The sequence below is a fragment of the Sycon ciliatum genome, chromosome 5 (assembly GCF_964019385.1).
Source record: "Sycon ciliatum chromosome 5, ocSycCili1.1, whole genome shotgun sequence".
Classification (NCBI taxonomy): Eukaryota; Metazoa; Porifera; class Calcarea; order Leucosolenida; family Sycettidae; genus Sycon; species Sycon ciliatum.
Genome location: NC_088647.1, coordinates 5,174,688 through 5,198,952, shown reverse-complemented (window position 1 = coordinate 5,198,952; position 24,265 = coordinate 5,174,688). Strand labels below are relative to the sequence as shown.

The following is a 24,265-nucleotide window of genomic DNA, read 5'->3' as shown; positions in this document are numbered from 1 at the left end:
ATGAAACTCATAGCAAGAGTACATAACCCCCCCCCCCCCCAGAGTGTACAACGCCTGATGCAGCTCTGCATAGGGTCTTGGTCCAGCGTAATCGGATCTTTGCGTCATAATACCGTACACCTCTGAGGCGAACCCGGGGAGTCGCGGATACTCTCGGATCAAAAATAACGGTGTCCTGCCTCGAGACCGGCCTTGCGCTGGTGTGGAGTGTACGCATGACATCAGAAGATCCGATTACGCTCGACCAAGACCCTATGCAGAGCTGGATCAGGTATTGCACACTCTGGGGGTTATGTACTCTTGCTCATAGCAATCACGATTTGTTCTCAGAATCATGCCACTTTTATGATGACTGTATTGGCACAGGGCTGTACACCGAACCGCATTGCCCTTACATCTCCAGTACACGCTAAAGCGAGGCTGCCTCATGAAAAATAATGTAATTTCTTTCGTTGAAAAAAGAACAATGGCAGTGACTAGTTACGGTATGTCGTCTTGGTCATAGGCATGGTTTGAGATCACTGTTGGACGTTTCTCGAACACGACTTGGGATGAAAAGTGGTCAGGTGATAGGCCGCAAACCTGTTCTGGTCTGGGGGCCCTGCAATCCTCACGCTGTCAACTTGTGTTTGTGACTGGTGCACCAACCATCCTAATATCCTCAAGTGTCCATGCATGCCAAAATTGCCAGCCGCGCTACAGTTGTAGGCATGGCAACTTGTGGTGGTCTGGTGTCCACCTTGACCGTGTTATCTAATGTTCTTTTTTTGTTGTTCAGGAATGGGAAAAATTGCGAAAGGAGAAGGCCCAAAAGGAGAAAGAAGCCAAGCGTGCTGAGAAGAAGAAGAAACGCCGTGGACCACGCATATCTGGTGAGCTGTAGTGCCTGCCATGCAAGCGCAGCAGCAGCACAGTCATTGTCACAAGCCCGTGTCACCGCGTGGACGGCTCAGTGCGACTATTCTGCACGCACTCTTCCTCATGCATAGTGGCAGGCTATGTCAGTAGCTGTGCCGACGGCCAAGGCCCCACTTCCAATGCTGTTCAGTGCAGATCATTTTAGCATGGCTGTCTGTTCCTCCGCTATTTGCTGGTATTGAATTTTAACCGTCATATCTTTCCTATATCTGCTGAGCTAGTACTAGTATCTTCTAGTACGTTGATTCTGTAGTGTGGCTACGGCCATACAGCACGTGTAAAATAATATACGGCTTTTGTTGATACATGTGAGATGTTGAGCGCAATCCACCACACACGCACACACGCACCTTGTCATGTACAGTGTATGCAAACATGCACGCGACTTCCACAGTGAATCGGCAGTTCATGGGGTCGGATACTTCACCAACAGTGAGGCGTCCAATGCCCGCCGCCAAGAGTACATAAACCGTTTATGTACTCGTGCCCCCGCTGGCCTCACCTCACTTGAAGCAAGAAGGAGCCACTGGTGTGTGCGATCCCCGGTAGCCTAATCCGTAAGGCACTGTCCCAGAAACGCAGGGGTGCAGTGTTCAAACCCCGCTCGTGGACCTTTCAAGCAACATAGACTGGAATCAACACGACGATACTGTGCCTCCGACAGCATGCATCCAGGCCAATACACACGTACACGCATATGGACAGAGTACAATCAAGGCATAGTTATTGTGAGCATGGAGGATTGACAACTGTATAATCCCATTGCCTGGAAAACTATGCGAAAAGAGGATATACGTCAAAGCCATACAAGCGGTGTTAGCTGTTAGTGGACCAACATAACAAACGACAGAACACACTGACAGCAGACTGACAAGAAGAATGAAGGGGGGGGGGGGGGGAATCGAACAAACGAGTTGGAGAGAAAAACACAAACAGTGAATGCACCGTGCCATCCGACGGTGATGGTGACCTGTCACCATTTATTGGTCGGATGTGTGCAAGAAAGACGTCCGAGAAGTGCTCAGATGTAGCTTAGCAGATCATGGCTGGATCTGCCTGATTTGACGAACAATAAACGATAACGAGGATGGGGAATGGTGACTTGTGGGAACAGTGGCCACCAAAAGCAAGCATATGTACACAAATACAACTGAACTGAGAAACAGCGCGGGCAAAATATCTTGGGAACTACTGAAGCAGCATAAAAATGAGGGTGCGCAAGGAAAGATAGGAGTGGACGGGTGGTGCACGCTGGCCAAATCAGGACGAAAAGAGGTATTGAGAAAGGTATACGGGTAGGTAGGTTATTATGATTAATAGGCAGCAGCGTCCAAACAAAAATTGATACATATGGACGAGGCTATGAGAAACGTGTCCATATCTCTATTGATTCACGCTCATGGTATAAAATAGAACGGCTACCATACGAAACCATTGAAACAGTTGGAAAGCGGATAGAAGACAGGATATCGATACTACATAACGAGCGCAGGTAACGGCTGTAGCGTCCACCGCACTCTAAAACAGCTAACGCCATGGCACTGAAACAAGGCCAAGCCTATCTACAAATGGAGCGACCACACAACGGAATAGCGAAATACCCCGTTTCCCCACAATCAATATATACACGGGGAAAAAGGTCAAGTTCATTCCCTAAAAAGGTTCGAGATAGTCGAGTGATAACACAGGCGTGTTCGAGAAAGAGGCTCAACGTCTTGGCAAGTCTTTATAGGAGGAATCCACGGACGTGCACTACAAAAACGGAACATCAACTAGGAGATGATCAGAATCACCGGACATCTTCCCTTCGAGGTGAATCTAAACACCTGGCAGTCCGCTAAAGAATGCATCTGACAAGGACTTCACGCAGCACTGCACAAGAAGATGCGTGGATATGATGCTGGGTACAACTTTACACCAAGCATATTACACCCTAGTGCCGGAAGCCACAGCTGCATACGTGGGTGGGTGCGATGAGACTAAACAGCAACTCAAATTCTCAAGTACCAACAAGCCATAGCTGTGGTACAACAGTACGCCCTGAACACTGCACCTGGTAAAGAGCATGGGGAATTATTCTCAGAAGAGAGAGCTGCCAATGCCCCGAAAGACTTAGACAGTAGTACTGTTAGTAGTGCAGGTAAAGATCCCACTCAGCACGGTGACTGTCGTACACCATCTGTATTATGAAGTCATCCTCGTTCACAAACTGCTGCACCATCCGATCATCCACATTCACCAGGATGCTGTGTTGACAAAGGAACACACACACAGGCACATGTACAGGCACATGTACACGCATACACACACACACACACACACGCACGAGGCAGAGCGGAGGCGGGAATGCTACATTAGGTAGGGATCGGAGTACCATGATGAGTAAGGGCATACCTGCACCCACACACACACGTCTCATTGAGTCTTTTCAAACTCGAATGCTCCTCTTCTCTCTCTCTCCCAATTTCTCGTTTTCCCACCTCTTCACTTATCCAATGGACCACTTGCCATTTGTACAGATCCACGAAATCCCGTAGAATCCCGTAGAACCGGAAGGGTGTTGAATGTGTGCTAAGCATGCGCATTTGACCAATTTTCGCGTCATAATTCAATGACCAGCAATCGCTTTTCCAGCTTCTTCACTTTGGTTAGAACTAATGACTAGCTAGATCTTTGTCAGAAAAAGGTTTTCGTATGAAATGCCTTCAAGCCCCATTTCTTAGTGGAAATAGCAGAAAACACAATAGGGTCCTGCACATTCAACACCGTTCCGGGTCTACGGGATTTCGTGGATCTGTACAAATGGCAAGTGGTCCATTCAACTCAAGTTTTTTCCCCCTCAATGTTCACTTCCGTGTGGACATGGGTTCTTTTTATGCGGCAGAGGTATGGGTTCTTTATATGTGGCAGAGGTATGTTAGGTCCCCACTCCCCGACATCCTGTGCCCTGCATGCACCTCGCATCACGCGCTCTAGTAACCACGCTCATCTACAGTCCATTCAGAAAAAGATGGACTTCTAGCTTTTGGCCATAGATGGGTCAAACTTCGACTTTTTTAGAATTTTTTCTGCAATCCCCTGTGCAATCCTCTTCCAATTATGTTTCTGAAGTTCTTTTGTCCACAAAGCAAGGCATAACAAGAATAGGATTTCGGCCAGGTTTTGCCCCAAAAGCACTGAATTGGGAAAAACCATAAAAATCCAGGCCGTTTGACCCCGCCTGCAACAGTGCATCGTGCGGTTCGAACCCCAGTTCAGGCACCCTTTTTGGACCCTTTTCAAATTTCAAATTTCGCAGCACTGCACTCACGGCTGTTCGCGCACGGACATCTAACAATATGGAGTCGTTCGGTGCGATTTACGTAACGCGGTACAAACCTCATGAATACGATGGGAGTTTGCGTTTTGGGATGAAACTCATGTCACTCTCCGTGTGGTTCCACGATTTCGCAAGTCAAACCAGGATTTATTATTTGAAAGCGCTCGAGCGAGATACTCAATATCCAGACAATTTGAGAGAGAAGGAAGGTAAAAGGAACTCCTGGCGTGGTCAACCAGCATCCTGACCTTTTCGAACCTCTCCAAGCTGTCCCTGGTAGTCTGGATATTGACGCACGCACTGATTTTCAGCTTCTCCTCGCCGGGATCACGGGTGCAACTTTCAAATTTGCCGATATGCACTCGAACAAACACACAATTGGATCCACATCACAATAGGGCTCGAAAGTGATGACGTCAAAACGGCCAGGGAGTAGTAAGTTGACATCAGATTTCTATTTTTGGATCCACTAAGGTGTGACTTTGCTATTGCCTAAGTATGTGGGTGCATAGCAACCCACTCATGTCGCATGCAGGTGTGACTTTTATTTCGCCACCAGTTGTAACCCCGCCCCCAGTAGCCAAATCAGTCAGTTTCACTGGCTACATCACCATGCTGTGGGTAAGACCGCTTGAAATGTGCTTGGATCCATACAAAAACTGGATCCAAGTGGATCCAATTTTTGAATTTTTGAAATTGTTGCTATGTTGTGACGTAGCACTTTCAAGCGCTATTTCGGGGCTATCTGTGTGCTTGCTGCCTTTTTCAGCAATACCCCACATGTCTACTGGGCAGTTTCCACCAGGCCTCGGCCTCCTGGACTCAACAGCGACTCCAGCGCCATGCCATCTGTCCCCTAAATCGCATGAAAAGGTAGCTCAGCATCGAACGCACGGGACCTGAAGTTTGTGCACGGGACGTGATAAAACTTGGTGAAGATAGCCAGAAGATAGTCCTCTACCTGGGAAAACTGAAAGCTAGACTGGGAAAACTCCTGAAAGGGCTTCTTGACGCAGGCATGTCAACGATGAATCAAGGAACGAGCGAGAAAGAAGGCTTGACTTGTGCAACGCGGAACAAACTGTTCCTGAGACGAAGTTGGCCATGTGAGTTAACCCGACTGCTGCATGGACGATAAGTGCTGCGAATAGTGATCATGCACCCTGGCCTGAGTAGCTCGCTTGGCTAATTGAAAGTCTGCCGACCTGGGCCACATTATGTTTCTAATACATGCACAACCCCAGTCACAGCGCACAAGTTGGTTGAGTTTGGCCGTCAGGAGGCCAGCGCAAGGTATCCGGGGCGCGGGTCTGATTCCAGCGAGGGGCAATGTGGTACCCCGCAGCGCAAGGGTAGCGTGATACCCTAAGCCAACGTGCGTGCTGCATGAGTAGCGTGATACTCGCCGAGCGCTTTTGCTGTTGCCTAGCAACGCGTTTCTGTCTTTCCTGGGCCCCCAAATGCATGTTGGGTGGCCCTGCGCATGACTGCACGTTGTCATAGCAACCTTGGAAATCTCAAGCCGGTTACCAACAAGCTAGGAATCAGACCAAGCCGCCGAATGCCCCCGCCGGCCCCCGGCGCTTCATTGCAATTGAATTAATATTTTGTCCAGAATAGTGAGCTAGGACAGATCAAATACAATGTAGCTTGGAGTACCATCATGCTGAGTGGCACTCATTGTGAGACGTAGGATAATGTAGAGCGATAATAAATACCAGGAGGCGTGGGTGGGAGGGAGATAGATTCGGGAAATGATGATGCCATCATCCCAGTGATCATCAGCAGCGATGAGGAGGACGAGGAGCTGCAGGAGGAGCTGCAGGAGCAGCAGCAAGGGCCTGTAAACCAACACCAAGAACTAATCGGATATGACGAGGTGGTCGTCGTCAGCAGGGACTTCATCGCTGAGGAGGACAGTGATGTTCTCAACATTCCCAGTGACGTAACTTCTGGATTGGCAACAACCTTCCGCGAGAAGTGGAGTTTGTCTAATGCAGCAGATGTGAATGAGGATGATGATGATGCCATCCGTGAACTATTTTCCTAACTCTCTCTCTCTCTCTCATTATTCATAACCTCCCCGTGGCGTTGCTACATCAAGTAGTTTTTTTTTTTTTTTGATGGCTGTGGCCATCCGTTCGCCCAACGGTCTCGTGTGAGTACGGCGTTTATTTGTGCTGCCAGCTCGCGTCCGGCGTTTGTTTGTGCTGCCAGCTCGGGCCCGGTGCGCGAGTGAAACCGAACCGTGACAAAGGCTTTCGCTCTTTAGTGCTATTGACTGGCTTTTCATACGATACCTATTGATGTCTAGAGACATGCTGTCTAGCCTTCCCCTGGTACGCATTCACGAGGCTTTGTTGAAGTTCGTGCCGTGTGAACTGCCAAAGGGAATTGTTTGAATGGTGCTGGGGCGAGTGCGACATTACGGCGTCCCTGCAGCCGGCCTAATCGCGTTTGTTGCCACAACCGATTGTACCAGCGGAAAGCTAGTTTCAAGAGGAACACGGAATACCTGTTTTCCGGGTAAACCTGGCCTGGTAGCTTTCTAAATCGAGCGAAAACCACAGCGAAATCGGCTGCCGAGAATTTTAAAATTCAAATTTCCTTGCCGATCCAGCCCAATCGAGACTTTTGGCTGCCATCTTGTTAAATGTCCAAATTTCGCGAAAAAAAACAGCCGTGCCCTGTACTGTGTACGATGAAATCACGAAAAATCGCCAAATACGGGAGCTCGCCAGAGACAGGGCCCATCTTTTTATGAATGGACTGTAACAAAGCCCAGGATTAGTATGTCATTTCTTATCTACCACACGTATAGGCTGTTCATACTACGTTGCAATACGCGTCACGTGTTGGCATTCCACGTACTGGCAGACGTCGTTTTCATGCAAGTGCATTCACACAGGTACCTATACACTGCTCGTACAGCAGTGCGTACAGCTTTTTTTTGGACACAAAACTGCCGGAAACGACAGAATGGATCTCGGTAACACACTCGGTCTGGATACGTCGTCTACGTTTTCGTATCAAGCGTTTGATTTTCCCGCCGCGTCACGTTGTCATGGCTATTCGGACGAAAGCGCCACATACCCCACGTTTTGAGCGTAATGTGAATGGCCCATTACACGTGATTCTTCAGCTGGCTGCATGCCCAGCAACGTATAATAGCCACTTACCCACGCTTGGTTCGTTTATAGACATTCTTGATGATGTCGTGAGGAACATCGTACTTGCGAGCAACCTGAGAGTAGAAACATCAGCAGCAGCAGCAGCAGCAGCAGCAGCAGAAAAATCAGGAGGAAAGCACAATACACAACCCATTTCAGAGAACAGTGTAAACAGTACGGAAGATAACAAAAGCAGAATTCAGGTGCCATCCACCGCTGAGTGTTACCGTATGTCCGCACCTTTAAAGCCATGGAGGTATATTAGACTATAACGCCAGTCTCAGTTACAAAGCCATGAGCTAAATAAATGAAGTGACATTTGAAGTAAGTTTTGTAAAAAGGAAGGAATAAGTACTATGCTAACAAACTTGCAGCCCAACAGGAAGGGTGAACAGGTGGATTTTATAGATTGAAATTTCTATGTGGACTTTGACTTTTATGGCATGGCGTAGTAGATGAGTCATTTTGCATCTAAGACTGCGTTTACACGACAACGCTGGGGGTGAAAACGCAACAAAATCCTTTCGGATGCATAGTTCATTTACACGGTACGTGGAGCAAAACGTAAAAGTTGTACACCAAAACGGAAGAAAACCAAAACGCTGGCCAAGGTGGAAGAATTTGAAAACGGAAATGTTCTGCCGGATAAATTTGGGTGTGTAAACAGTCGAAACGGTCTGATGGCCTCGTTTTCCGTCACGTTTGTTCCGTTCTCGGCCGTTTACACGGATCCGACAATCAAACAAATTGTTTTTACTTGGTCCGTTTCATCGCAATTGCCGCTTATCTCCCACGCACCTTTTGACAGGTAAAACCCAGTCCGATCTCGATATCTAACTCACATTCGTTTGGGAGGTTGTGATGGCAAGATCAAAGGAGACTAGAAAGAAAAAAAACATCGCGACTAGCGCCAGTGGCATCGCGATTCATACAATTTTGATGGGAAAGTGGGAAACTTTTCGCTGCAGTGAATGTGTGTTGCAGCGAAAAGCCAAGCGCAGCTCAAAGACCGGAACTGTAGCAGGGGAAATCGACATCCTGACCTGGAGAGCGTGACAGTCACGGCCAGGCCAGCACTGCAATGACCTGGTATTCTTTGCAAGCCTGCAAACTGATGGCGAGATGGTGGCAAAGAAGACATTGTCCGACCTGGCTGCGGCAGTGGTCAGCGTATCCAGCAGAGCGTATGACAGCTATCTGGAGAGGGATGTGTGCCTGATTCAAAAACATTGTTGAACACACAGTACTGTAGTGACAGACGGGTCACGCTGCCCACGTTCCAAGTGCCAAAGTGACAGCCGCGACTGTTCCTTTTCCATCGCTGCCATACACCAAGCGGAGAAAGCAAGAGATGCTCTACGCCAGCAGCTATACACACCAGCGAATGTCAGCTCAAGTGGCATCAGCTCGAGTGATACAGAGCCAGAGTCGGATAAACTAAAGCGTGAGTGCAAGAAGGCGCTCCGTCGCTGTTTTCTTTTGTACATTTTTTGTAACCTTGCTTCCTTTCTTCGACTTGCTTCAGATTCCATCGCTGAATTTATTTCTTGTGGCGGACAGGAATCCTGTATCATGCTTCTTCACTATGCGTATTGGAAATTTTACAGAGCGGTAAAAAAACTCCTGTTCTTAGTTGCGATAGATAAGCGACAATTGCGATGAAACGGACCAAGTACAATTTTCGTTATGTGACTGAGTGCTGTCGTGTGGCGTGTTTTCAACTATTCCTTGAGTGTGATTGGTGCTTCCACGACAACACTTGGCACATGACGAACTTTGGCGGATCCTTTGCTCCCGTGTAGACGCGCGAAAACGATACAAACCTAGACCACCTCGGATCAGCTTTCATCATGTAAACGCACGAAAACGAAAAAAAGAAATGCGGGACTGAAAACGGAAAACTGGCCGTGCGTTGTCGTGTAAACGCAGCCTAAAATAGCTAGGAAAGCAGCGGTGTTTCGAATATAAGGTCATGGCTTTAACCCTTTGTGGACGGACTGTACGAGTTTCGATCTAATAAGATCGAAACTTCGTAACTTCGTAACTCCATCGTTTCTTGAGCAAATTCCACAATCGAAGGGTCTACGTGGTAGCGGGAACTCCAAGCTGTCCAATGCAACAATCGCTGAAGAGTTACAATGTCGGACGCCGGAGATATCGCACGCCGTATTCTTACCTCGGCAAATTCAAATTTTTGATCGATCATTTCGCCATTTTTGGGGAAAATCCCTATTCGTGTGCTCTTTGAGCGACTGAGCACATGATAATGACGTAGCCGGCTGAAGTTTGAATCGTCTCAAACAGATTTGAGCGTTCTGCGATGAAGGAGAGTGGAATGGCGTTGATGGGACGAATTTGCTTGCATATCAGGCTTGGAGACGACTTTGCTGTGTTACCGCGCCTGATTTGTGGCGGCCGGATAATGGAGATTGGTACCCTGGCGTTGCTCTCGTCAAGACCTTTCCAATGAGCCCTTGATTGTGAAAATCAAGTGAAGGACACCAAAGTTATGACATGGAAAAGTCGAAAATTGTACTGACATTTTGTAATTCTGGTGCATACTGTGCTAGTAATCCGTCCATAAAGGGTTAAAGGCGCTGACATACGGTATAAACGCCCACCACCACCACCACCACCACGAAGCACAACGAAATGCACATACACGCATCATCGCAGAGTGATACGAATACCTCATGATATTGAAGGAACTGCGCCAATCACACACACGGCATTACCTTCACGCTCAGTTCCTGCACAGTCAACTGATCAAGCATGATAGCATTGTAGATGACGTCCTCCTCTTTGCGCACATAGAGTGTAACCGCTACAGGATACGGTCAAATGCAGCACCAACAAACAAAGACACACGTGTGCATGCACAGTGAGTTTGTATGAAACAGGAAGCAATCAGCGGAGCGGGGCACCAAAGTCCAATGTGTTCACCAATTGAATTCCGGGGCTTTAAAAAAAACCGAAACTTTTGACTTGCTTGAACTCCAAAAAAAACACAGAACCAACCATAGTTAGGAGGGATTGAGAAATGATGAATCTATTGATCAACCATGCTACCAATCACATACAGATCCTAAACTGTTAAAATCCAGGACTTGGTTCGAGGAATAAAGATCCTATGAGTGGAAAAAACGAGTTCCGACAACATCCAAACTCCAAGTACAAAGTAATAATAAAGGTACAGCAGAAAATAAAATTTGGCACTGCTTGCATGCCCTGTCGTCCCGGCGGACAGAGCTGCTGACATACCTGGCAAACGACGCTCAGTGCGTGGGTTCTTGCTCCTTGGCCCGCCGTCCATATCCAAGTTACTGAGTTGATCCTAGTGAGGACAGTGACACACAGCAGAGGACACGATCCATCACAACGGAGCAGTATAGAGAGAATACCTGGCAAGCGAGGTATGAGCGTGCAATACTAATTGAGAAGCAATACATGTACGAACATTCGCACAGTGAATAATGGCAAGCACAAGTCGATAATATTATAATCTTCAGGCATTCTAAAAGAAAGGCCCTAACTCATGAGCATTTCTAGGATAGTACATGTATTATCAGCCACATCAGTCAATATTAGCTTCACACCCTCCCCTCCTCAGGAGGCAAACCATCAGTTTTACTTGTATTAGCTTGCAGGAAATTTAACAATTGGGAACTCATGACTCTGGCACAGGGGAGGGTAGTCGGTCCTTGACCACTTCTGGATGCAGAAAACTCAGCTAGACTGACTCTTTACAGGAGCTGTGGAATCTGTCTGCCAAGCCAAACCGTTTGGACGGCATTTGGGAACCTATGCGACACCATAAATGGACGACTGTCCTGTTCTTCTTCTTGATACTGGGACCTATGCTACACCACAAATGGAAATATGTGCTTGTTTTGCGTAGGAATTTTGTGACTGGATCATGTGGTGTGTGCTATAAAAGGAGATGTACCCTTAGGGCATGTTCGATTGGTAAGGATCGGGATCAGGATCCAGATCTCAGATCCATCGGATCCTTCAGATTCAACTGAACACTTTATTCCCGTAGCTATGCAGAAGACGTTACTTCAGTAACGTCTGGCGCTAGCCAGGGTCCACACAGCTTTAATTTGGTGTTTGTTTGTTTGTTTGTTTGTTTGTGTCACGCCTGGCGCTATCCCGTATCTGTCCCGTACCGTATCGCACAGCTGGCCATTTGCTGGCTGTCGTATCTGTCCCGTACCGTACCGTACCATCAAACACAGCTGGCTACAAACAGCTGGCCACATGTATACGACTCCCTGTGTGTTGCAACTGTGCTTGAAGCGGGGACGGTTGCACTTTTTGTAGCTCCGTTTTATCTGAGTTTTCAGTCGTTCCTCTTACTAGTCTTGCCAAGGGGGTGGCTCTGGGCCCACCAGAGTTGCCCCTGGCGTATTTCTGAATTTGCTGGGGCGAGGGTTCCGCGACGCGGTCGCCAAGGCAGTGTCTTTTCAGTCACAACCGTTGTCGTCCTCGTCTCTCCATTCGCGGTGGTGTAGCTGACCCCCGAATGGTTTCAAACTGCGAAGCTCGGAGGAGTACAGTGGTGGCAGAGGCATCAGCTGTGAGTGGAGACGGTCGCTGGAGATGGATGGTGATGCAGGGAGAAGAGTTACGCTGCCTGACGCCGCGTGTGAAATTGTTTGAACCTGCAACTTCAGTTCGAGCGCGGTGGACTTCTAGACGATGTGTCCTCATGGCTGTTTTTCAACGCTTGGCCTATCGCTGATATCCCTGCGTGGGATGTTCTTCCAGTGGAGTCCAGGTGGGACTTCGGGTGCCCACACTCCATCACCTGGTTGATTGTTTCGAAACTGCAAAAATAATTATTGTTTCCCATTTTGTGCGCATCTCTTGTCATCTCTCTTTTCTATACGTCGCACACCAGATGTACTACTATCGCCGTCTTTCTCTTGCTTTCTCTCCCTGCTTGCTGTTTTTTTGTTTCTGTTGCCACTGTCCCTCATCATACCCATGCTTGGGTGGTGGGCGGCGTGACCCGTTAGGGTAGCTGCCAATACAGTACGACTCCCTGATGTATAGAGAGACTTTCCGGAAAGAAATAGGGAGACGAGGAGGAAATGAAATTAGAATGGATGTTAGTTGCCGAATAGGTGATAGGATGCGTCAGCAAAAACATACTTTGGAAGAGAGATCCCGTTGTCTCCAAAATAGGCGTGAACGGGCGAGTCAGCGCCGGTCACAGGAAACGTCGGCAGAGTGATCCCGTCGACTCCAGAACGCGCGTGCTCGGCAGAGTCAGCGCCTTCCAAGGAAACATTTCCATCAGTTCCCACAACATGCACGATGAGCTAAGTAACAAAGCGTAGCGTAGGGCCCTGAGCTTCCAAGCTCTCTCGTATTGGACCTTAACTGATGCCATGTTGACAATGGCGCTTACAAATCACCCCAAAAGGGTGAACACCGTACTCATCGCCTCCGTCGTACAAAAAGTCAACAAGCTCTATCTCCATCCACGCGTGCGTATCACAATGTGTACAAACATGATTTTTACCCGCCACATACGCACAAAGGTCACATTTGGATCCGGTCAACCCTGCTCCCCGAGGTGGGTTGACCGGATCCAAATCCGAAGGATCCGGATCCAGATTCGACCAATCAAAAGGGTGCGAATCCAGTGGATCCGGTGGATCGGGATCCCGATCCTACCAAACGAACATGCCCTTAGTTGGGCTAACTTCCTGAAGAGATAGCGTATACTTTTAAATGACTAAATCCCTACACAAGTTGAATACATATTGACACTGCCAAAGTTACAATTCGAATTCGTACAATTAGCACAATTCCTTTTGCATGCAACTCGTATAAGGATATAGAAATGCACTCTACTATTTAGCATTTACCCTATCCCAGGTAAATCTCCTTTTATAGCACAACACAATCCAAAAACAGAATTCAGACACACGCATTTCCATATGTGGTGTAGCATTGACTCCCAATGCCCTTGGGGTCCTCAGGGGGAGTTTGTTTTTCATCTACAGCCAGTACAAGTTTTGGTAAATGCATTCCTTTTTCTTTCTTTCTTCCAATACTTTCGTTGTACCAAAACAGTACATGTACATTCAACTTCCCTCTACCAGGTTCACCAGGTTGGCAGAAGTCGGTAGAAGTACGAGACTTTGGTACATCTACAGCGAAGGTAGCTGTTTTCCACAAAATGTCGTATTTCGTACTGTAAACAACCTAGAGATGGGTCATATACAGACTTTCCATCAATAATCTAACAAAAATGGGTAGATGTGTGTGTCCTGCACTTCCAACTACGGGCCTTCTCATCTTTTCTTCCAATATCTACTGTTCTACTCCATTCTAACAAGGCACATGTAAGCCTTGCTTGACAGTTCACCATGTATGATGAAGACAACATGTCACAAGGTGGAGGGCCCACTGTAAGGAACAGTGTTCCTGACTGCAGGGAGAAACTGGTTGCCAGGGCCTCGGTCTTATGACCATATGAATCGCACGGAGCTGTGACTCTGGTTCAGACCCTCTGTAGAAGGAGGGGATAAGTTGAAGTAGATGAAAACAAACGTAGCCCTAGCGTTTTGACGGCTTGTTCGTTAAATAGGACACTTTCCAGCCTTCCTAGCAAGCAAGAAATCTGTTGAGTAATAGTTTGTTCACTCAAATGGTCAACCTGGGTTTTGTTGAACATGCCAACATGGTCTCCATGGAGGAATTGATCGAAATGTTCCAACGCCATTCCGGCTACATGCCGCAAGTTTTAGTGGGAAAAACAAGCGGCATTGTGTATCGTTGCGGGGAAGCGAAGCTGATCGCACCATGCGACCGAGTTTTGGTCGTCCAGACGCATAGCTTCTTTTCCAACCCTGTGGAGAAGTATGAAGAGGGCCTCAAGCTGTCGACGGGACTCCACAACATCGAAGTCCGTGATACAATGTGCGGACGGTCTGCGTTTGCCGCAAATGACATTTCTGAGGGAGGGTTCGTATGCGAGTATGTGGCGGCAAAGCCAGAACTTCTGCCCGAGGAAGTGATCAAGGCCAGGGAAGCAGAATACGAAAGGCGTGGATTGGGCTGCTACATTCTGCAGTGCCGGCAAGCCTGCTCTCAGCTTGTGTTCGATGCGACGGAAACAACACTGGCTGAGAGCAGGTTTATCAACCATGCCCCCCAAACGTTCCCGCAGCAACAATTTGCTCCTCATGAGCGTTATTGTGGCGAGAGGGCAGAAGAGGGTGGGTTTTGTGGCGAAAAGGGAAATAAGGAAAGGAGAAGAGCTTTTCTTCGACTACGGTGTGCGGGACAAGGCATTGCCCTGGTTGTCGTCCCGAGCGTTTTTTACAGATGACTCGTGCACCTGGGTTTGTGATGAGAAAGTTTCTAATGACATTCAATTGTGCTTTGCCCAAATTTGTTCCACCAGTTGAGTCTCGTCATTACTTGGTAGGTGTTTCTACTGTTGAGTTTCTTTGAACGTTGGTCAAGCTATCATCGATGAAGTACTCGCATGTGTGCCCGGGGGGGGGGGGGGGGGGGGGGGGGAACATGATGCAAAAGCAGGCCAGTGTATCACAGCAGATCCACTTCAGCCGTACCTTCATTAGGTCAGCACATCCTGGCAAGGGCATTATTCTCTCAAGGTCAGTCCTGCAGAAGACATAAGGCAAATGAAGCACAGGTGAACTCAGTCGATAGTACCCACTGCACATAACAGTACCAGACTGGGCATCAAACAACATGCACATGGAAGGATAGCAAGTTTTCAAGCAGCCCATGCCTGTCTATCCAAGGCTAGGGGAGTTGGAGTAGTCAATCTTTAGGGGACAGTAGACGTGGTTGTCAAATACTACAAAACCATCTTTTCACTGTTTTCCATCACTTGAATACACGAGTACACCTACTGTTGCTTCTGCTGCTGTTGCTGCTGTTGTTGTTGCTGTTGCTGCTGTTGTTGCTGCTGCTGTTGCTGGATGAGTGCACAGAGTTGAGATTGGGCTGCACTGGCATCATACATCTGCATCGTTATATGCCAAGCGGACGCACCAGCCCGCATATCCAGGCAGACGGCCATGCACACAGACAGACACACAGGCAGATGGGGTGTAAGGATTGAAACACTCAAAACGTAATAGCACTTGGATGGAAAACGAGAACTAAAGCAATCCATACCAGTACACTCCTCCTAGTGCTATCAGAAGGGATCAAACAAGCAAGAATACGTGAAAGGCAACAAGATGGAGGAGGAAGGCGAGCCAGTGGCAGGAACGGTGACTCCCTTTCTCTGGCAAGACGATCACTCGAAAACCAAGCGGTGAAGTTCCCATCACAAAGCACAGCACTATCATGGTATCCTTACCGGTGGTGGGGGCAGCTGGTGAACGTCACTGGGATTGAAGTGGACTGGTCGCCGGCCCAGAGTACTGGTAGTGGTCAAGATGGTCACCTTGCTGGGCGCCTGGAAGAACCCAGACGGGTTGGTCAGTGACCGCTGTGGGCCAGGCCACGCACTGGCAGGTCCTGCCGCTGCTGCCGCCGCCGCTGCCGGCAGTGTCACCGCAGCAGCGGCAGCAGCATGAGCGACAACAGGCACATTCGCACCAGCCGAGATGGCAGCCTCCTGGTCTGTTGCTTCATGCACGGTGCTGGAAGCCAGGGTACTGGATGGGAAAGGAGCTGAGCGGTGATGACCAGGACCTCGCCGGCGAACTGTAAAAAAGTAAAAAGGAACAAACCGGAACTATGATCAATACCCAAATGCATGAAATCTGCGCTGTATCGCATGCACAGTTTCCTGGGAAGCAGGGGTTGATCCAGGATTTTTCCAAGGGGGTGCCACAAACATAACAGGATTAGAGAAACCAGATGCATAATTATTACCGTAAAGTACCATTGAACCGCCCCCCACGCCAATTCGCTTCCCAGCTTGTTTTTCATGGGGGGGGGGGGGGGGGGGGCGGGAATTCGATCAAGGCTGTTTGGTGCAGTGTCGTTGTACGACAATGCGGTGTTGTATCTTGCAGACGCAAACAGGTGAGAAAGGTCAAACTCGACGTACACATTCACACAGACTCTCACCCGAATGTTTGTTTGCGCACTAGAAAGTAGTACGAGGTTAGCTGTATGCATATGGACATGAGTACAGAAAGACGCATAATTTCTCTACCGTATAATTCTGAAGTCGCTTCAGAGACAGAAAATCGAGGGGGGGGGGGGCGGGAATTAGAGTGGGGGCGGATCAACGGTACTTTACGGTACATCCAGTAATTTGGCAGCTGTTGACCGGACAAGGGGTGTCTTTAGTACGCAGTTAAATCACCGGCAGGTACGGAAACAGGCCATAGGTCTCAAATAAGAAAACCCGGGTGTGATGGAAATCAACTCAATACGGGTGTGTATCGCACCATACACCACCTTCGGGAAGTCTCACTCACTGTGCTGCTGTTGCTTGAGGATTTTAGCCATCCGCCGATCAGCACTTTTGGATTCATCCTTGTTCTTGCGCTCAGCTCCCTGAAATTTACAGCATAATAACCAGCATTAAAACTATTGTAATACAGGAAGAACTTTTTCTCAAAGTGCAAAGACTCCACTGTAGCCCAGGAAAACGTGCTTCTGGGTTATTCAGGTATTCCAGGTTCAAAGCCATTATTACCGTAATGTCGCGTGCATTAGCCGGGGCTTATATGCCTATAAGCCGGTGATGGAGTCAGGCTTGTACACAAGACAGGCTTATACACGAGACAGGCTTATATGACAAGCACCACTCAATGACCAGGCTTGTATGCGCAAACTGCTTACTTTTGGACGTCAAAACCAACATTTTCCAACGGGATTTTTTTCATTTTTTCGCTCCCTGAACCGCGTCCCCCCTCTCCTTTCTCTCTCTCTCTCTCTCTCTCTCTCTCTCTCTCTCTCTCTCTCTCTCTCTCTCTCTCTTGATTTCCGCATCTTCCCACGTTTTCCGCGTGTGCAAGTGTACGGTACCATGCAAACATGGACATGTAAAAGGCGCGCTCACCAGTCTTGCGTAGTAGCCCGGCTTACGCACGCGACACGTGGCGCGTCTCGTGTACTGGCCCGGCTTATGCATGCGACAGGCTTGTACGCGAAAAGCTGTTGCAGATTTCATGCTTCTACACGAGACAGGCTTATGCACAAATCCGGCTTATGCACGCGACATTACGGTATGTGTTTTGTGTTTTTGTTGGAGGAGGGCTGTGAAGCAAAACAATGAGTTAGAGTGCCTTACTTCATTATTCTCTGTTAGACTATCCGTCACTGCCCACAAACCACACAAAAAGTACTGAAACTCACATGATACAGGCCCTGGATTGTACAGATTGTGGTAGCTCCAACCACTTTGCAGGTGAAACATCTCTCACAGTATTACTGGTGGTTTCCCATTCCCAAGTTGTTCTCGGGCACACATTTACCCTGGAAATAATATTCGTATGGCAGGGGCGTCGGAACCGGTGCGGCAGATGCGGCCAAAGCTGCACCAATAAGTTCATCTTGTGACATTTGAAGCATTGAAATATGGGCCAGGGATGAATTTACTGTAATGTTTTTGCATAGCAGTTTTTGCTATGCAAAATCTCAATTGTGGCGTAAGCTACAAAAAGCATGGATAGCCTGTACATGTATATGTATCGCAGTTTTCTGCATGTCACTGTGATTTTTGAGTAGCAGTAGATCGATTTGCGTAGCAAACTGCGATGCGATACCGGATAAATTCATCCCTGTGGGCTATTAGGGCCCATTTTCCCTAAAAATTACCCCGGGGGACGACCCCCAAACCCTCCACCTATTCATGTGACCGCACCAATGTCGAGTACCTTCCGACGCCCCTGCAGGGGGATATTAATGCATTAGTTGTACTTACGACGGCTTGAAAGTACAAAATAGCATTTTTCCGAACTTTGAGGCCCCAGAAGTACAACAAAATGCACACTGTATTTCCATACGAATTTCATTTCTGGGTCTTAGAGAACATCTTGGAACAGGAAAACCATCACTTCTATTGTAAAAGGTCTTCACGTCCAAAGAGGCTGGGGCTACTTTCAAACTGCCAGTTTTGCAGCAAGCTGTGGCCCCTAAATCTAGTGAAGGGAGTTGCTTTACCTTATCACGGAAAACTTTAATTTTGCAGTAGCAGCGGTGGCTGGCCTCAGCATCGGCTGAAAAATTGTCAAACGTATCCACTTGGAGAAAGAGAGGCATTCCCTGCACAGCAGCAACAGCAGCAGAAGCAGCTATTAAATTCCATGCCTGGATATTGATACCCACAGCACATGCCCAGACACACAGACAATTCTAGACAAGAAAAGGACAAGCCAGTTGAAGACAGTACCAGGCGACGTCATGACTGAGCAGCCGACATGAAAATAATAAGGCACTCACCCTGACACCTTTCTGAGGCGAGAACTCTGTGCTCAAGCAATTCACACGCAGAGTAGCCTGTACAGAACAGATCAGCAAAAGCCAACAGCCCCTTGTACGCAAACTCCACAACACGAAGAATCAGGAAGAAGACCTTGGCACTGGGGCATGCACGAAAATTAGCACTCTTGCCAGTATCAATTGCAAGAGTTGTTTTCCATTTTATATGACTGTAATTAGCGCCGAAACTATTATACCAATGACTCACATACCGACAACAAGAGCATATAACCAAGAGTGTGCAACTGTTGTATCATACCGATAAATTGATCGTTAGTTAACTCACACCAGGACTTGCACAGTTAAGAAATCTCTGCATCAAAGACCTACCCGTGCGGGTTGTGATGAGTTCCAGATGAAAGAAGTGGCATTGTGTGCAAGGTCATCGATGCTCTCAAGGCTGGTGCTGGCACTCTTGCGGTCAACGTCAAATGCGCGCAACAGTGGGTTGGGCTGCTGCGAGTGCCAATAACTCCAGTGCTGAAGTTCACTTTCCTCATCCTTCTCCTCCCGGAACACCAATGACACAACAGACTGCAAAACAAAATGACAGAAGAGAGCGTCCAGCATGAAGGAACAGTGCCGGCCCACACAGCAGGAAAGGCACAGCAATAGCATCCATGCATTCACACAGATAAAACCTTATACTATTGAATGGCCCTACACCAACACACTATTCCTAAACTGCACTGCAAATCTGTACGCATGCAGGTAATTCAGGGGAGGCGAGGAAACATGAAAGGCACAAGATGAAGGTGAAGATAGGCAGCATATTGACTTCAACTGCCAAGTTCAACCAAGAATAGAAACCGCCCAGATTAGCACAAAACATACTCCAAAGCAACACCCACCCACTCGCACACATACGTACAGATAACACACACACACACACACACACTCTTGGAAAGATGACTCAATTGGCTATTAAACCGCCCAACGGCCGACACCCCCTGAAATTAAGGGCTCACCACATCTCAGTATTAAAGTGGGCGAGGACAAGGTGCAGAAAAAGGATTGACGGCATCAGGGTATCCCTGCGAAGGTAAAACTTGCTATTAGTCCCGTCCCCCCCCCCCCCCCCCCGGTATTTGAGCACTTGGGCATACATGTATTTGGTGCATCCCTTGTGTCAAATATTTTTGAGATATCCTACATCTCGGATAGACATAGACAGCAAGAGCAAGAGCAACAACAACACCCCCCCCCCCCACACACACGCACACAAACAAGGCAGAGCGAAGGTGGAAGTGCTACATTAGGAAGGGGCTGGAGTACCAGGATGGCTAAAGGCATACCTGCACCTGTCGCGGTGATGCCAATTGGCCGGCATCATTGCTTTCCGGCCTGGCTTCAAACACGATGCCATAAAATTGGCCTGGACAAAAATCAGTAGGAGAACAAAACAAAGGTCTAGAAAGACTATTCAAAATCCACCCAGCAACACCTTTGATGAACCCCAGTGACAAACAGTACTCTACAGGTGAACCTGTTAGTACAAGTATACGTATGACATGTTTGCATTACAAAGAAGCCCCCCCCACACACACACACACCGCCAGAAACACAAATCCCTCCAGCAGCACGTGCCTCAATGCAAAAGGCTTCAGGCTGATTTTACAATACAAAACTTGCTGATTGAGTGATGACCATGCCACAAAAGAAGAAATAAAAGCAACTGCATGACTGAACCAAACACTTTGCTACGTTCACACACATACACCTCTTACACGCACACACATATACTACCGATTGCACGTACTATCGCGCACGCGAACACATACACACACACACACACACACACACACACACACACACACACACACACACACACACATACATGCATACACAAAGTACAGCACACACAGCAGGCAAGCCAGGAACAACAGCCAGAATACAAGCGTCACCTTTATTGAGATACGTGAGAGTGTCTTCGCCATGCTGAGTCATCATGGATGTAGCAGCCTCCAGATAACAGCGATATCGATCACTGGTGGAGAATACAGTTGGTGGTGATGGTGCACGCACCTTCAATGTCTAAGAATAGATCATAAAAGCACACCGACAATCGAGAGAGAGAGAGAGAGAGAGAGAGAGAGAGAGAGAGAGAGAGAGAGAGAGAGAGAGAGAGAGAGAGAGAGAGAAGGAGAGAGAGAGAGAGAGAGAGAGAGAGAGAGAGAGAGAGAGAGAGAGAGAGAGAGAGAGAGAGAAAGAGAGAGAGAGAGAGAGAGAGAGAGAGAGAGAGAGAGAGAGAGAGAGAGAGAGAGAGAGAGAGAGAGAGAGAGAGAGAGAGAGAGAGAGAGAGAGAGAGAGAGAGAGAGAGAGAGAGAGAGAGAGAGAGAGAGAGAGAGAGAGAGAGAGAGAGAGAGAGAGAGAGAGAGAGAGAGAGAGAGAGAGAGAGAGAGAGAGGAGAGAGAGAGAGAGAAAGAGAGAGAGAGAGAGAAAGAGAGAGAGAGAGAGACACACACACACATACACACACACACACACAAGAGAGACAAGAGACAGTGAGAGACAAGAGACAGAGCGAGACAACGACGGCTCTCCTGCTCACGCTGTACGAGACAGATTCACACTGCACATGAGAACTGGAAGTGTCCCCCCCCACCAAATACACCTTCTTCATAGACTGACTTAGTACACGACATGATACGTACAGTTAGAAATAAGTGCTGTTCTGGGCTTCCTAAAACCATACAAAACAAAGACTGCCCACATTGAACTCTTCTAAATCAAACATACGTCAGATGAAGATGGTGGGGATGAGCCAAGCAGTGCTGAATAATCTGGAGGCCGAGAAGGTAGCAGTGGGCGACCTATTGTCGGACTAGAAGACTTCTTCGTCTTCCTTGACTGCGGGACCTGTACTGGCAATGGTGGCGGTGGAGGTACAGGAAACGATGGCATGCTATGTGTACGGGCCGTTCTGTTGTCGTGCAAAGCAATATATACACGCGAGCCACGCACACACCAAGATACGCCCCCACCACCGCCACACACATAGACAGAGACACAGATATGTACACACACATACGTACACACGCATACATACACCCACACGTGTACACAAACACACGCACCCATATCCACACATTTTTACTTTGTTGTTGGCAAGCCATCAAGCAATGAAAATATTAATTTGATGGGGGTACACAGTGTTTTAAGAGCATGGACCCGTGATCCAAAAAGCACCATGCAGAGAGAAAACTGTTGAATTGTGCATTGGTGGAAAGTGAAAGGCGACCGTTTGAATAATAATAACCTCAGGTACTGCACAGCATTATCACTATGAGCACTGCAATGAACACATCTCTGCCTTGTTCATGACTTCAGAGTAACTTCCATTCACTCACTACAAACTCCAGGATGATGATGATGCAGTCTTGTCTGAGATCACATTTTAGAAAGTTCATCACCAATACACTGCGCTCTTGCTTTTATAGTCCATTTCAAAACTATAGACGCGTACCTAGGCAAAAACCGTTATGCCAGCATCTATACCACATAAAATCTGTGATCACTTTGTGCATAAATTTTTCCAAATTGGGCGTCTGTTGTCCAATCGTTTAGAAACTATAATTATGAGAGTAATTGTGGAGCGGACCTGAGCAATATTCCGAAAACTATTCTCAAAAAGTTCCAGCCAAATTTGAAATATTTCAAAAACCCTACGCGTCTATAGTTTTGAAATGGACTGTAGTCTTGGCCGAAAACCCTTACATACACCACAAGGACTATAGTGAGGACACATCCAATGACGATACAGTCAGACCTCGCTTATCCGGATCCTCCCTCACCATCCGGACGAAAATTGTTGGTTATCGATTTACAGCATATGTTATGCATACAAACGGAATGTGTGTTCAATTATCCGGCTTCCTCGCCTATCTGGATATTTTTTGTGGAAAACGGATGTGTGCGGTTATGCAAGGTCTGACTGTACTGATAATCACCGACAAGGAGGTCTGAAGGAGCGAAGCAACTGTCTTGAAGTTTATGGCAGTAAATATCACTATCATCATCGGCAGTGTCCACCCCAAGTTGGTTGCGGTGTATACAAGATGGGACCGACAAGAGCACAATGTGAGGGTGAAGTTTCTGAATTACCAAATGCCAGAGAGCTTTGCCACAATATCTCCAAAGCCGATCATTTGCTATATGGGGCGCCACTGCCAGCTATAGTGTGTGCATGTAATTGTTGTCCTAAAAGAAACAGAAGTTTGTAGGAATGTCTGCACATGTCGTCACTAGACTACCAACCAGATAAACTTGCAAATCAGTGATGGGACTGCATGGTACAGGGGAGATTGGATATAACGACACTCCTTCGGGAGAGAACAAAATGTCACTATATTCGATCTGTCACTAAACCCGATCTTCACAAAGGACTTACTAAATGACTTGGGCAACAGAATTATGTCACTAAACTCAATCTGTCGTTATATGCAAGGTCGTTATATCCGATCTCCACTGTATAGCAAAAACTGCGGTGTGCACTGATGACGAGGACAGGTAATATGGCTTTAACCGACTAACACGGTAGTCTCTAGATGCATCAGACTTGGGAGTTTGGAACTGTACATGGACTACGTGTAGTGGTATTGTTGAATCGTGTATAAACATGAATTGGGGAAACTGTTCAATGAGCTGGTCTTCTGCTGTTTCCAAGCATGAAAGCAACAACAGTTCAAAGGTTCTGGGTACTAATACGAATTGGATTGTAGATCAGGTGGATGGCGTGCGTAACAAGCATGTAAAGAGTACGTGTACAGCAGTTTACAAACCTTAGTACATGTACATTATTCTCGTACCCCTGGGCTTGGGACTGGTTGAAGAGTTGAGGTGTAGTTGAAAACAAATCCAGCCAAGCCTGGAAAGTTGCGGACACGGAGTTACCACTGCCATCACGCTCTCCAGTCAGCAAGGGTTGAATGATATTCTGCCAATCTTTTATTGGCTCATCGAGCGGCTTGGCTGTAACCAAGTTGGGCATGGACGCCCTTGTTGCTGCATTGGGCTCAACAGAGCCGAGTGACACATCCACATCCACACTGTTGACACTCTCCAGCGAAGAACTGGACGATACAGCGGCACCAATTTGTTTGTCCTCGGCCCGATGGTGGGCCATGGAGCGAGGGAGTAGGCTGTGAGCACAATAATGACCCGCGGAGTGATTTCTTTTGGAATCTCAACAATGGAACAAAAAGGGGTGCAAGCCACTTTGTACTTACCTCATAGCCTGCGAGACAACTTCAGATGGAGGAAGAAGTCCACATTGCAGCAGCACATGCTACCAGCTTTGAGCTGGAGCCATCCTGCTAAAGAAGTCGCATTTGCCTTCCGAGGCAGTTCTCTGCAAAGAAAACTTTACTTGAACAAAGGCTGAAAGATCTAGCTCAGGATCATGTACACGTAGAAGCAA

The 24,265-nt window shown here is 47.7% G+C and overlaps 2 protein-coding genes across 3 annotated transcripts in view; one reads left to right on the top strand and one right to left on the bottom strand.

Moving 5' to 3' along the window:
- The window catches only part of LOC135817305 (coiled-coil domain-containing protein 134-like), a 5,496-nt gene extending 3,677 nt beyond the window's left edge, over nt 1-1,819 (top strand). The window contains exon 7 of the mRNA XM_065330465.1: nt 779-1,819. Coding sequence (XP_065186537.1) covers nt 779-883 — 105 coding nt within the window. The 3' untranslated portion in view covers nt 884-1,819. The remainder of the gene's footprint in view (nt 1-778) is intronic.
- Nucleotides 1,613-24,265, bottom strand: LOC135817298 (grainyhead-like protein 1 homolog). Of its 2 annotated transcripts, none has more exons than XM_065330457.1 (16): nt 24,075-24,265; nt 23,628-23,987; nt 21,586-21,769; nt 20,751-20,880; nt 20,142-20,221; nt 19,177-19,380; nt 18,808-18,864; nt 18,529-18,630; nt 16,839-16,917; nt 15,764-16,113; nt 15,309-15,421; nt 15,003-15,054; nt 10,669-10,741; nt 10,143-10,231; nt 7,417-7,481; nt 1,613-3,164 (listed from the first exon to the last, which is right to left on the bottom strand). In XM_065330457.1, the coding sequence occupies exons 1-16, from the start codon at nt 24,077-24,079 to the stop codon at nt 3,047-3,049; spliced, it is 2,061 nt and encodes a 686-aa protein (XP_065186529.1). In that variant the 5' UTR covers nt 24,080-24,265; the 3' UTR covers nt 1,613-3,046. The 2 variants fall into 2 exon arrangements, with proteins under 2 accessions (XP_065186529.1, XP_065186530.1); XM_065330458.1 differs by having other exon boundaries at nt 23,655-23,987; nt 24,075-24,264.

Coding starts and splice junctions, on each gene's coding strand:
- LOC135817298 (XM_065330457.1), bottom strand. Junction 15,422..15,763: donor ACCAGCTGCCCCCACCACCG/GTAAGGATACCA, acceptor ATAACGATGCAG/ATGTATGATGCCAGTGCAGC. Junction 10,742..15,002: donor GATGTGCTGACCTAATGAAG/GTACGGCTGAAG, acceptor TGTCCTCACTAG/GATCAACTCAGTAACTTGGA.